The sequence below is a fragment of the Nomascus leucogenys genome, chromosome 11 (assembly GCF_006542625.1).
Source record: "Nomascus leucogenys isolate Asia chromosome 11, Asia_NLE_v1, whole genome shotgun sequence".
NCBI classification, from domain to species: Eukaryota; Metazoa; Chordata; class Mammalia; order Primates; family Hylobatidae; genus Nomascus; species Nomascus leucogenys.
In genome coordinates, this window is record NC_044391.1 from 48391275 (window position 1) to 48405570 (window position 14296).

Consider the following 14296-nt stretch of genomic DNA (forward strand, 5'->3'; position numbering starts at 1 on the left):
GTTGTTCTACAACAAAAGTTTTCTTAAGACGTTTCTAAGCTTATATCAGACTCAATGGATACCAGAGAATGTGGAATGTTCGATGTTTCACCACCACCCATATAATCAGAGATTTCCCATTCAGGAGTTTGAAGTTTAACCAAGCAAAGGTTAAGAAGACGTATCTTGCATCATTTAAAATCCTGCACAAAATAAGAAGAAAAGGAGCTAAGATAAAATTACATTCATGTTTTGTAAAAAGTGATTTAAAAACTTCATTGATAGGAGTGGTATTTCACTGAAAGTTTAAAATACTGCCATCTTTTACATAATTATTTGGTACCTAGTAAATTAGAATATCTATAAATGAAAAAGTCAAAGGGGGAAATGTCTTTTAAAAAGAATATTATAGATACCGAAGACATCTGTGAGGCTTATCCAGGCCTCACCTAACAGCAAGAACTCCTTGACTCACAATTCCTTTTCAAGAATTGGCTTCTCCTTCAACACCTGGGCCACTCTCCTACCCAGACACTGACTGAGAAGAACAAGGGCCTGTATTGCCTGTTGAACTCAGGGCAAGCTGTTTGGTGCATAACTGCATAAGTAACACCAAATTCTGGCAAATTAAACAGGTAAACATGAACAGGATACATGTTCTATTGCAAAGTTTCCCCTCCCTCCAGAAAGCCAATATTTAAGAAATGTTAGCCCTGATGAAGTATTCAGTTTTTAAGATGTGTTTGCTAACATACGATCACCGAAAATGTTTGATCACTATAAGTATTTATTCATTTTTACTTTAGCATTCGAGTTGCTATGTTCTACTTAAGCTTCTTTCGTTTTATAAGTGCCGTTAGATAATTTTGCAACAATGTTCTGAATTCAAAATTCAAATACGACTGCATTTAAGTGTCTAGATAGTAAACAAGGTAAGCTTTGAAAAGATACTTTTGTTGTTACGTTGGAGGAAAATGCTTGTATAAATTTATTTAACAATTAAGTACTAATAGTCCCTGTTTCTTTTTCTTTTAGGCTAGTCAAGTGAAGCAGCGGGAGTGGAGAAGGAACAAAGAAATCTGTAACTGGTTGTGATCAATTAATTGTAAATACTACTGCCCTCAGACCAGCCTCTGATTTCTTAAGAGATCTTTTTTCTTGTATATTAAGCTTATTCTGGGTTCGAAATAAGGTTTGCTCCATAGATAATGATGCATATAGTTGTAATAAAAAGAAAAGTAAATCGACAAATACCTAGGGAAAAACTTTTAATGATTCTCATGCAATCCGTATAGGCTTGTTTATTTTTAAGTCCTGGAAAGTCTTTTACACCCAGTGACTGCTGCTTTCCACCGCAGGACTTAGAAGCGTCCCACACTGATTGCACCTGTCTCCCCTTTCTCCTCCTGCTCCCAAAGTTTCCTTTCTGGAGGGTGAAGGCAGCATTCCTCAGGAGTGGATTCTTCAATGCTTTTCCCGGCTGCCCAGCTCCACGTGACAGCCGCTAACACCTGTACCGCCTCCAGCTCACAGCGCCCCCATCCCCTCCGCCAGGTACCGACTCAGCCGGTCTCCCCCTCCCCCAGGAGGTCACGATCCCGGTGCGAGTCTCGCTTGGGCCGGCAGGGGAGGGGCTGAGCAACGGCCACCGCAGCAGCCTGAGCCCTTGCAGCCTGATTATCACATGACTCGGCGGCGGTAGCCGTGGCAGCAGCCGCGGCGGCTCCGCGAGCTCGCCGGGTGGGCTCAGTTCAGCGCACGCCGGAGCCGAGCGCAGGGGGCGGGGAAAAGACCTGCTGCAACTGCAGCCGCCTGGGCGCTCCTGGAGCGCGCGGTGACTCCCCCGGCCGGCCCGCTCCATGCCGCTCCGTTGCGGAAGTGTAGCGGGGGGAGGCGGCGGCAGCCGCGGCACGGAGCACGAGAGGCCGGGGCTTGGCCCCCTGCAGCACTAGGCTCTGGGAGCCGCGCGCGGCGCGTCCCAGTGGCCCGGCTCCCAGTGCGTCCGGCGCCCACCGCAGCCTGCATGCCCCGCGCTGCGCCTTACCCGGCCCCCGCCGCCTCCTGCTCGCACCGCTGCAGCCGGGCGCCGGAGTAATATGCTCACTCGAGTGAAATCTGCCGTGGCCAATTTCATGGGCGGCATCATGGCTGGCAGCTCAGGCTCCGAGCACGGCGGCGGCGGCGGCTGCGGAGGCTCGGACCTGCCCCTGCGTTTCCCCTACGGGCGGCCAGAGTTCCTGGGGCTGTCTCAGGACGAGGTGGAGTGCAGCGCCGACCACATCGCCCGCCCCATCCTCATCCTCAAGGAGACTCGGCGGCTGCCCTGGGCCACTGGCTACGCAGAGTGAGTGCAGCGACACCGGCGGCGCCCCTGCTCTCCTCGCGGCCCTTCCCCGCACGGTTCCAGCCCTCTTCTCTCCCTGCTTCTCGGCCTCAGGGCTCTCCACTAGCTGCCGGCGTCCAGGCCTCGGCGGGGAGCTCTTTACTTACACTGGCCATTTCCCTCTTCTCCCCACTCCTTCTTCCCCCAACCCAAGGACGCGGCGTCTCCAGCCCCGGTATGGGTGGTGGAGGGGTGGGTGGCAGCGCTGGACCGTGGGAAAGCTAAGATGAGACAGGTCTGTGAATCTGGGGTCTCTGTCACTTGGGAAAAAGAAAACGGGCAGAAAAGCTCTGAAGTTTGAAACACATAAGGAAAATCTGCTATCTGTACCCCCACCCTCCCAAAATATAGTTGACGCCCCCGCGTGATGAAGAGTTTGTGGGGTGGAGGCTTGGAGGAGATGTCACTGCGCCTGGGAGCTTGTGTCCGATTCCGGGAGGTGGCCGTGTCCGAGTGCGTGGTTGTACATTTCCGAAGGTCTCAGTTTCTCTCACTTTCAGCCCGCGAGTTCCTTCGCTTCTCCTTTAGCAGGTAGTAAAACGCTGCGCGTTCGGTAAATGCCAGTACTATTTCCCTCAGCCCTTGGGGAGGGGGAAACTTATTCCAACTGTCTAATACAACATTTGGGTAATCCGCTTTGGTGATTAAGCTTGCGTTCGACTGATCAGCTATTTCAGGAACCGACTGAGTTAGGTTGACGACCTAGAGTGGAATCGGGAAAGGAGAGGTGGAGGGTTTTATTGCCCTTCCCCCAGCTCAATGGCCACTTTTCCATTGACTATTAATAACCATCTTATGAATGGTAAGATAAGTAACGTTTTCCCTTCTATCTACTACCTCAGTTGTACGAAACGGGAAAACTAGGAGACATTTAGAATAGAATTCGGGGTTATTAATGAACCAGGGTGTGCAAAAGTGCACGCAAAACCTGGTGGCTGGCACACCTGCGCCTTTTCCTTTAACCCCATCCCCTCGGTAATTTTGGCCCTCCCCTATCGGTGCACGGCCTCGCTGGTTGATTGGTTCGTCCGGTAACCAATCAGCTCTTCCAACGCCTGGGCGCCTTGATGCTGACCCTGTTCTGGTGGCCCGGATACCCCGGGGCAGGCTTGGTTCCCGACCCCGAGGGTTCCGGTGGGAGAGACTGCTTGGAATCTGCTCTGCTTATTATCTCTAATTCTCCTTTCCTTCTCCCACCATCCTATAAACGCGTTTCTCCATGGGCTGAAATGGAAAACGTGTATAAATGGGGCTAGACGATTGGAGTGTGAAAGTGAGGAGGCAGAAATGCGCTTGATGGGAGCTCAGACAGTAAAAATTAACACATCATAAAAGATGCGCACGGAAGAGAACGTTGTGGGTGGTGAAGGTACAAAATAGCATTGTAACTTCCAAGAGAAAGCCAAAGCAAAAATAAACACCTGTGTAAGGAAAGACCTAAAGGAGAAAAAAGTGCCTGCCAAACATACCAAACACTGTTTCTTGACTGAAATAAAAACGTTATTTAAAAGCCCATTTGGGCCGGGCGCGGTGGTTCACGCCTGTAATCCCAGCACTTTTGGGAGGCCGAGGCAGGCGGATCACGTGAGGTAAGGAGTTCGAGACCAGCCTGAATAACATGGAGAAACCCTGTCTCTACTAAAACTACAAAAATTAGCCGGGCGTGGTGGCGCATGCCTGTAATCCCAGCTACTCGGGAGGCTGAGGCGGGAGAATCGCTTGAACCCGGGAGGCAGAGATGGCAGTGAGCCGAGATCGCGCCATTGCACTCCAGCCTGGGCAACAAGAGCGAAACTCCGTCTCAAAAAAAAAAAAAAAAAAAAAAAAAAAAAGGCCCATTTGGACCCTTTACGAGACAGCAACTTGGAGGCATACCCCGTCGTATAATTGTGTAGATGGGGGTCCTTGTGCCTACCAAACGCCTGAGACCTGTCCCCACTCCAGTGAGTTTCCCAGGGCGGGGGCGCCTGTCAAGGCCAGAAGGAAAAGCAGGCAATAGTGAGAAAGTTATGAGAGGTAGGAAAGAAGATACTGAAACACTGAAGGTGGAAGCCGTTTGGACACAGTAAAAGGAAAGCCTGAGATAAGCATGAGGGGAAGGAAAGAACGAATTTCAGAGTGTTTGCATGCCTATGGCAGGCACAGGATGCAATAAGACACGCATGAGAGAGTGCTTAGAGGGCTCCCCCCATCCTCGCTGGGCCTCCATTTCCTCATCCCTAAAAAGTTAAATTTTTTTCCTAGAATAAAACATGAGAGATATTCAACTTGAAGGCTAGGAAGGCCACTGTAAAATGTTACAAATTTCAAAGTTAGTGGCAAAAATAATATATGTGTGATAATTCAAGCAAAGACCTATTTAAAAAAAAAAACAAAAAAGTCAGCCCCTCTTCCCCAGCCCTTGCCTATTCCCTAGGAGTAATGAGGATTCAATGTTTGGGTGATATTTTGCTTTCAGACTTCTTTAGATGCCCTCATAAATACATATCATGCGTTTCTTTTTTCTTTTCAAAATAGACTCATACTAAGCATATTAGTCTGTAGCATTTTCACAAACCACTATGTCATTGACAGTGTTCATAAGTAAACACAAATTACCTCCTTCTTCTTAAATATATGCTGTTGGTAATAGCTAACATAGTTACTGCTCACTCTTTAGTGCCTATACTGTTTTATATCATCTGATTTTCACAAAAGCCCAATAGGTAGGCACTCTCATTTCCATATTATAGTTGAGAATACAGAGGCACCGAGTGATTAAGCAACTTGCCCAGGGTCAAGCCTGTGTGTGAACCCAGGCAGTCTGACTCCAGAGCTCACAACACCAAACTCGTTCTCTACAGTAGATTAAATTATGATGTATTCATCTGTACCCAGGAATAGCCACTAAAGTCTTGGCCATCTCTCTCTTCTCACCTTTATCCCTGTCAGATGTTATACTATACCACTTCCTTATATCTTGAACTGTTAGTTTATCTTCCTGCAAAAATGCATCCTGAATGATCAAAATGGCTGAAATAGGGAAGGAAAGAGAAAGACAAGTAGGGACTGTGGCTGTGATCAGAAGCTGGCACCAGTAATGCTGCCCTTTCCTACAGGATTTACTGGGAGAAGAAAATTCTCCTCTCTTTGTTCTAGAAGGTACCTGAGAGGGGTTGAATAGGTAGGAAGATTGCTCAAATTGTGGTGATAAGAACTGCACTAAGGAGCTAATGCCTGAATCAGAAGTGATCTGTTTACCTCTCTAGAAAGTGAGTCAAGTTCCAAGCCTTCCTTGGGAGGAAAAATTGACATCTTTTGGTCAATGAGTTAATGTTGATGACTGACCCTTTGAGATGGTAGAAAAATGAAGGAGAAGTGGTCTAATCTTTTGCCACTTACTGTTAATCCCTTTCAAGAAGAGAGACTCTATAGGCTATAGAACTAGAGAATTAGCCATAAGCAATCCCTGCTAGACTTGAGGTTGCAGAAACTGAAGATGCTCGTTCATTTCAGTATTCATTGGCATTGTCCTAGATGGAATTTTCCAGCTCTTGAAAAGCTTCCTATTACAGCTGAAAAGTTTAGCCACTTGACTAAGGGGTATTTGCAAGGTTGTAAAACTCTGTAAAGCATTGTAGTTATAGATAACATCCACTAAGCTGAAATCTTTCTAAAAACATGCATTAGCAAGTTTTAAGTTTGGCTTTGAAATCAGTGACTGAGCCTGTTTGGTCTGCTCATTTGGTAAAGCCCTTGGGGAGCAACAGTCTGACCCAGAGACCATGGGGCAGCTACTTCCTTTCCCTTAAATATCACCCAAGTGGAGGTTGGTTCATTTTTGTAATGGGTTAGGAGCCCATTTTGGCTTTTCTTTTTTTACTTGTTTGCCCAGTTTTTATCCTGTTGATGTACAGTTGGTCTTAGAGATGCCAGCAGGCCTGGAATTTGTGCCTGAAACTACAGCCGTAGGGAATGCCAAAGAATGAGCTGTGGTTTTGAGCAACAATATTGTGTATGTTAACGCATCATAGTCAGGTTTTTATCAGTGATACATTTGTTTACTTGTACAGAAAGAATACATTAAGTATAGCTAATTTTACTTAGGTTATAGCTATAACTATAAAATTATTTTTTTCCTGTTTCTTATAAACGTACCCCTGGACATAAGTACAAACAAAAAGCTACTTTGAGAGTGTCTGTTAAATGTATATCATACAAGTGTATGTCTCACAGAATTGAAAATTATGAAATTTTTGATGAAATAACCTTATTTATATCCAGCCAACAGCCTACAGGTATTTGGATTTGTTTTGGACTCTGCAGGCTGTCTGTCTCCTCAGTCATTGGCACTAATTGCTTATTACCAATAAATGGCATTAGTTGGCTGGGTGGTGGTGAAGACACAAAAACCACTATTTCTTTCTTGCCCCAAAGCTCGGAAATCCCCTGGCCTTTCTTTTTCCCTTCTAACCTTTTCCTGGCATACCTGCCCCTCTTACTGATTGATACCTCTTTGCAGAACTCCTGCTTGGAAACCTCCTGTTTGACTTTTGCAACTGAAGAAACTTGAGGTTCTCTACTCTTGCGTAAGGATAAAAAGAAGTGGCTGAGGGTATTTGCAGATGAGTTAGAAGTCCAGAGTAGCCTGAGCTTATTTCAGCTACCTTTCTGGTGACTTGCAAAAGGTATTAATTTCCTATTTTAAAGCAGACAGCTAAGCGTTCCTTCATATTTCAGATATAACCTTATAAAGAAATCATCCCCGTTAGGTGGAGCTCCTGGGGATGTCTCTTTTCTTAGGAAAATGCATCAGCTTCTTTCAAGAACTGGTGACGCTTCAGGCAAAGGGTTTAACCATGCAGCGGGGTGTTTACTATATGTTGCAGTCCCAGTTTAGGTAGCCATCCACATCTCTGCTATGACCCCACTATACAGTGCTTTTAATTAAGGTTACAGCAGTACTAGTTGAAAATGTAAAACTGCATACTGGAATTGTTTTCTAAAAATACATTAATGTTCAAGAGTTATTTTTAATTCTCAACGTTTGGTAGAAATAAACTCTGGTGCCTTTATAGTTCTGTGATTTGCCTGATTTAAAGGGAGGATTAATTAGCTTGCTCCCTTGAATTTATGCTATCATTTTCCAGGAAATAATCATTCATCTGCTTCCATTATTTCTCTCAATTGATGAAATGATTGCACTCCTACTATGTGTCCAGGATTGGTCCCATGCTGGGTTCATAATATAATAAGACATAGTCATTATCCTCAAGAAAATGTTATAGCATAATCTTCCCCCTTTTGTACTTCCTTTGAAATTAAATTAAAAATGAAATGGACTATTAAGGTTCAAAGGGACCAGCACCAGGAGTTTTGTTTTGATTTTAATGTCTTCATGCTTCCAGGTAATTTTGAATCTCAGTATTTGGAGCCTTTAAGTCACATTAGGGAAGCAAACTTGTTTTTTCCAACCAGCTTGTGATTAGCTTTGTACCTGAAGGCCCAAGACCTTACCTGCTGTTAGAGAAAAAAAAATTATGCTGACACTTGTTACAATGCTAGGGAAGACTTTACTCAAGTCTGTTGCAATATAGGAAAACAACCCAGCTCAATACCGCATTGACAGCTGGTACTTGTAGGCAAAGAGCAGAGTGTGAGGGGTCAGTGGAATGGAAAGTTACTCAGTGGGGACATTAAACCAAACTCAACTGACCTAGCAGGATTCTTGCTGAAAGCAGAGCAAAGACTTATAACATCAAAGGTGGGGAATGAGGAACTTGAGCAGATCAAGTTTGGGGGATTCTTGCTAACCTGACTTCACAGGACTCTTGCTTAAGGAACAGGACTGGGGACGGTGTGGCCTAGTAGAGAAGAGAGGCCTGACTAAAGTTTGGTAGAGGAGAAAATCTTTGTCATCGTTGCAGATGGGGGAGAAGGGGAAGAGAGTAGGTGGGACTACAGTTGTTTAACTATGATTTTCATTCTGATTTATCTGCATTACTTCTGTGACCTTCCATAATTGACTGTGTTTCCTGCTGACCATGTAAGGAGAGCAGATGCCCTTAATTATGGTGCAAAAGAAGCAGGATTGAACCTAATTATACAACATAATGTTATGGCAAAGAGTTGAGGAGGCTTTCCCATGTTGTTTTTTCAGATAAGTGGTTTTCGCTAGCTTTCCAGTTTGGTACTACAGTAGATATTTGCAAATTATTAGCTTAAGAACGGTATAGCATTTGATTTGTTTGGCCCATCTCCCACATACCATATAGTGATGGGACCATCCATATTTATACTTTATTAGAGGCATTAAAAAATTGCTAAATGCAGTAGTCATTTGTTGAGCTAGTCCTGTGTGTAGGTTCTGTACTAAGCACTTTACGTGTAAGGATTTAATGAGATGAATGCAACGTAGGTAAGTAATTTGTTCAAAGTAACAAAGCTTTTTAAGTGGCAGATCTTGGATTCATATCCAGTTCTGTGGAACTCCTACCTTTCGTGGTTTTTCACTGTGTCTAATGAAATACTTAAAACATTTTTAACCATGAGATACTCATTATAGGAAATTCAGATAATATAGACTAGTAAAAGGTATGAAGAACAGCGTGAAAAATGTTTGTTAATTCATTAGCCACTGTTAATATTTTAGATTAGGTCTCTCAGATTTTTTATATAGGTTTTTTTTAAAAAAATAAGAGCTGATCATATGTTTACATGTCTCCTTCACTTAAGAATATACAATGGACCCCTCTCCATATTTCTATTTCTTTTTTCTTTTTTTTTTTTTTTTTTTTTTTTTTGAGACGGAGTTTCACTCTTGTTGCCCAGGCTGGAGTGCAGTGGTGCGATCTCAGCTCACTGCAACCTCCGCCTCCCAGGTTCAAGTGATTCTCCTGCCTCAGCCTCCCGAGAAGCTGGGATTACAGGTGTCCACCACCACACCCAGGTAATTTTTTTTTTTTTTTGTAGAGATAGGGTTTCATCATGTTAGCCACACTGGTCTCAAATTCCTGACCTCAGGTGATCCACCTGCCTCAGCCTCCCAAAGTGCAGGGACGACAGGCGTGAGCCACTGCCCCCGGCCTCCAACAGATATTCTTACATGTCGACTGCCTAATATTCCACTGAAGGGCTTCCCATCATGAATCTCCCATTGAACATTTAGATTTACTTTTAGGCTTTTAGTGATTATCTTCATATGTTTTTTTCAGCTCATCCAGTTGTTTCCTTATGATTAATTTCTAGATATGGAAAGCTTGGTTAGAAGCTATGCACATTTACAACTGTGATACATATGAGATTGGTTGTATCAATTCACACTGCAGCCAGCAGTGTCTACCACTTTAGTATTAAGCCTTTAATATTTGTCAATGATCTGATAGATGAAATATACTTCGTTGTAATCTGTTTGATTATTGAAGAAAATGAATAAACAGATGTATATACTTATATGTCATAGATATTTATTAGCCATTTAAATATCTTTTTTTTTTTTTTTTAAACGGAGTCTTGCTCTGTCCCGCAGGCTGGAGTTCTATGGCGCGATCTTGGCTCACTGCAACCTCCGCCTCCCGGGTTCAAGCAATTCTCCTGCCTCTGCCTCCTGAGTAGCTGGGATTACAGGCATGCGCCACCATGCCCAGCTAATTTTGTATTTTTAGCAGAGATGGGGTTTCTCCATGTTGGTCAGGCTGGTCTCAACATCCCGGCCTCAGGTGATCTGCCCGCCTCGGCCTCCCAAAGTGCTGGGATTACAGGAGTGAGCCACTGCACCCGACCCATTTAGAGATCTTTTTACGATTCTCCTGTTTATATTCATTTTTCTGTTGAGATAATGTTTCATATTTATAAGAGCTCTTTATATTTTAAGGCTGTTCACCCTTGGCCTATTATGTTATAATATTTTTTCTAACATATTCATTTTTTAACTTCATTTTTTTTCTTTGCAATGCAAAATTTAATATTTGGGTGGTCATACCTAATCTCCTCTATGGCTTCTATTTCATATCAGGCTTAGAACATATAAAGTACTGGAATAACCATCCTACTCCTTTTAGCTGCTTACTGTCCTTGGTTGCAACTCATAGAAATGCCTTTGAGCTAACTTTGGGGTGGGGAGGGAGGGAGGAAATGGTGATTAGATACCAACTGTCTTATAGAACCCAAGTATAGGAATAACTTGGATTTTACAAGGGACTGGAACCCTGAACTAGAAAGCTATCCAGCAACAAAGTGGCCATTCTTTCAGTCTTTCTCCAGGGCACAGGTGACTTCTCCATGCCACCAACGAGCAACCAGACCACATCAACTGTGGCCTCAATTCCAATTTTGAATGTTTGGGAGAGAGACTCCATTTGGTTCAGTTTGTCTCAGATGTCCACCTTTGACATAAGGGATCATGGCTGTCAGGACCCACCCCTGAGAATGGGCAGTTCTTTAAAAAGGAGGTGGTGGTAGTTAGGGCTGGGCAGATAGTTCAGAAGATTCTACTACTGTAGATAACTCAGTCAACAAATATTTGAGTACCTTATTTGTTTCAGGCACATATTAGATGAAATGACCAAATAGACAAATGTGTCAACAGACAAACAGTGTTTGTGTCTGAGTGTGCCTGCTGCCCTGCCTTGCAGCCCTTGGGGAGCTGTCTAGGCTAGGAATTCAAAACTGCCCCAAAAATGCCATAGAAGGGATAAAGCCTCAAGCCAGCTTTGGAACTAAATATGGCTTGAAGGTTTGTACCAATAAATGAGTATTACATGTTAATATAAGATGATGTAGCTCTTCAGCCACAGGGGTATAAACATGGCTAGCATGACACACCAGAGCTCTGCTCATTGTTATTTGTTTGTTTGTTCGTTTGTTTGTTTTTTGAGATAGTCTAGCTATGTCGCCCAGGTTGGAGTGCAGTGGCACAATCTTGGCTCTCTACAACACTTGCCTGCCCAGTTCCAGCAATTCTCATGCCTCAGCCTCCCGAGTAGCTATGACTACAGGCATGTGCCACCACGCCTGGCTAATTTTTTTTTTTTTTTTTTTTTTTTTTTTGAGGCGGAGTCTCGCTCTTTCACCCAGGCTAGACTGCAGTGGTGCTATCTCAGGTCACTGCAAGCCCCGCCTCCCGGGTTCATGCCATTCTCCTGCCTTAGCCTCCCGAGTAGCTGGGACTACAGGCGCCCACCACCGCGCCTGGCTAATTTTTTGTATTTTTAGTAGAGATGGGGTTTCACCATGTTAGCCAGGATGGTCTCGATCTCCTGACCTCATGATCTGCCCGCCTCAGCCTCCCAAAGTGCTGGGATTACAGGCATGAGCCACTGTGCCCGGCCACTGATTATTGCGTTTTTAGTAGGGATGAGATTCTTCATGTTGCCTAGGCTGGTCCTGAACTCCTGGCCTCCAGTGATCCACCCACCTTGGCTTCCCAAAATGCTGGGATTGCAGGCGTGAGTCACTGCACCCCACCTACTCGCTGTTATTTTTATTTCTTTTCCTCATCTCATTTGTCTAGGCAGGTAGGGTAATGACAGACATATTTGATGAATGGATGTTTATTTTATAAAACAAAAGTTCAACTTCTATAGTTTCCCCTTTTTAATTAGTCTAAGATATTTACCTTTTTCCCTTTATTAGACATGGTTTTAATTTGATATTCATCTATTTATATTATTTTTGTAGTTTAAATGCAGGTTTATTGAGTGCATTTCCTTTTTTTGAGACAGAGTTGAATCTTACTCTGTCGCTCAGGCTGGAGTGCAGTGGTGTGATTCAGGTTCAGTGCAGCCTCTGCCTCCTAGGTTCAAGCAATTCCTGTGCCTCTGCCTCCCTAGTAGCTGCGACCACAGGCATGTGCCACCACACCTGGCTAATTTTTTGTATTTTTGGTAAAGATGGGGTTTTGCCATGTTGGCTAGGCTGGTCTCCAACTCCTGGGCTCAAGCGATCCACCTGCCTTTGCCTCCCAAAACGCTGGGAGTGCAGGCATGAGCCACCACACCCGGCTAATTGCATTTCTTGAATCAGTTGAAATCTCACGTTTTGTAGTCTGCTACTTGTATTGTTATCAAATGTCATCTCGGGTTTCCCTGAATATTAGCTTACAAAGAAAATGTATTCTGTTTTTTCAGAATATTCTACATAAAATTCTGTGCCGACCATTTGGCTATGAGAAAAGCTTAGAAAAAATAAGACCAGTGGATGATCGTCTCAAGTGTAGTAAATTTGCATCTCCTTATGCACTTGTATTATGTCACTGTTTACCTATGTTTGTGCAAGCATGGTTGAAGGACTAACATCAAAATTCAGAAACTGATTTCTGTAAGAAATTTACTCTTAATTCTGAGCTGACAGAGATTATGTTCAGAAGACCAATGGCAGCACTGAAAAGTCAGCCATGTGGGTGATTCTTACAAAGGGCTTCCATCCCTGTATGTGTAACCTGGGATTTGTTCCTTGGATAGGCGTCCCGCCTATGATTAAGTGAGTCACCTTTTTAACCCTTTGAGTTGGTGAACTGCCTACAGCTGTCAAGCTGGCTACTGCCTACTTAATCCCACTCTGGGCCTCAGTTTCTTCTTATAAAATGGGGTCATTGAACTGCATTGGTAGTTCTCAGAATTTTTATTTTATTCTGTAACCTTTTATCATTTCAAAAATACTGAGAAGACTGACATGAGGTTATTAACTTTTTATTTTGCCAAGTGTGGACATAATCAAATCTGTCATCTACCATTGCCAGCCTTTCACGAAATAAAGGATTTTTAAAACCAGAAGCATAGAGGCATATAATCTCGGCAAAATAACAGTTTTTAAATCAAATACTTTTAGTTTTATGAAAATATTGTTTCTATTTTTCTAAATTTTCATGGATTCATAAAACCACATATTTTACCTGCCCTAGAGGATTGCCAATGCCCTTTCCATTCTAAACTCCGTGAGTTCCTGGGGTTAGGCCAGGAACCAAGTGTCTTGCCCTCAGGGCTGAGGTTTTTCACAGCGGGGCCTGCTGCCTCCTTTATTGTGGTTATAACTCGGAATTATTTTCTCCCCCAGCATTTTACTATGAAAATTTTCAGCTGGGCACAGTGGCTCACGCCTGTAATCCCAGCAGTTTGGGAGGCCAAGATGGGCAAATCACCTGAGGTCAGGAGCTCAAGACCAGCCTGGTCAATGTGGTGAAACCTCCTCACTACTTAAAATACAAAAATTAGCCCGACTTGGTGGCGCACACCTGTAATCCCAGCTACTCGGGAGGCTGAGGCAGGAGAATTGCTTGAACCCGGGAGGCAGAGGTTGCAGTGAGCCGAGATCGCACCATTGCACTCCAGCCTGGGGGACGAGAGTGAGACTTTGTCTTGTTAAAGAAAAAACAAAAAAAGAGAAAAAGAAAATTTTCAAACATGCAGAAAAGTTGAAACCATTGTAGACTTAACACCCATATGCCTGCCATCTAGATTCTGTAATTCACATTTTGTTAGATTTGCTTTATCATTTATCTGCCTGTGTACACATTTCTCTGTCCATCTATCAGTCCATTCTTGAGTTATTTCTAAGCGTGTTTTTCCTTTAGTGCAGTGGCCTTAATTTATGCTTTTAAGTTCTTTTCCATAGAAAATAAAAAATTAAGTTTGAGTGACTTTGACATCCTCAGTTGAGAAAAACAGCAGCAATTGGGTCCTTATGCATGGAAGGGGCCACCTCAGACTTCAGTTTTATAACATTGGCCCCTGCAAATGCTCACTCAGTTGATAAGCTTCCCATAACTTAGCATCCACATAGTTGAGCTTCACATGGGGTCAAATTTAAAAGTATCTCTTTGCTATGCTCCCATTTAATTAAATTAGGAAATCTGCCTAAAACTTGAATCACTCCTCTTTTCAGCTGGAGGCCAGGCAGGAATGCCCCCTGAAGAGTACTCTTCAATAAAGACTTCAGAATGTGTTACCTGAAAAGTGC

The 14296-nt window shown here is 43.6% G+C and overlaps 1 protein-coding gene across 3 annotated transcripts in view; it reads left to right on the plus strand.

Moving 5' to 3' along the window:
* Positions 1-1477: 1477 nt before the first annotated feature.
* Positions 1478-14296, plus strand: part of PPM1H (protein phosphatase, Mg2+/Mn2+ dependent 1H) — a 305024-nt gene continuing 292205 nt past the window's right edge. For 2 of the 3 annotated variants that reach the window (XR_004032267.1, XM_003252730.4), the window contains exon 1: positions 1478-2323. Coding sequence is in view for 2 of the 3 variants with exons in the window: in XM_003252730.4 (XP_003252778.2) it covers positions 2076-2323 (248 nt within the window). In the remaining variant the exon portion in view is untranslated. Of the gene's footprint in view, positions 2894-14296 lie in introns of all 3 variants that reach the window. The other variant, XM_030822307.1, reaches the window with a different exon arrangement.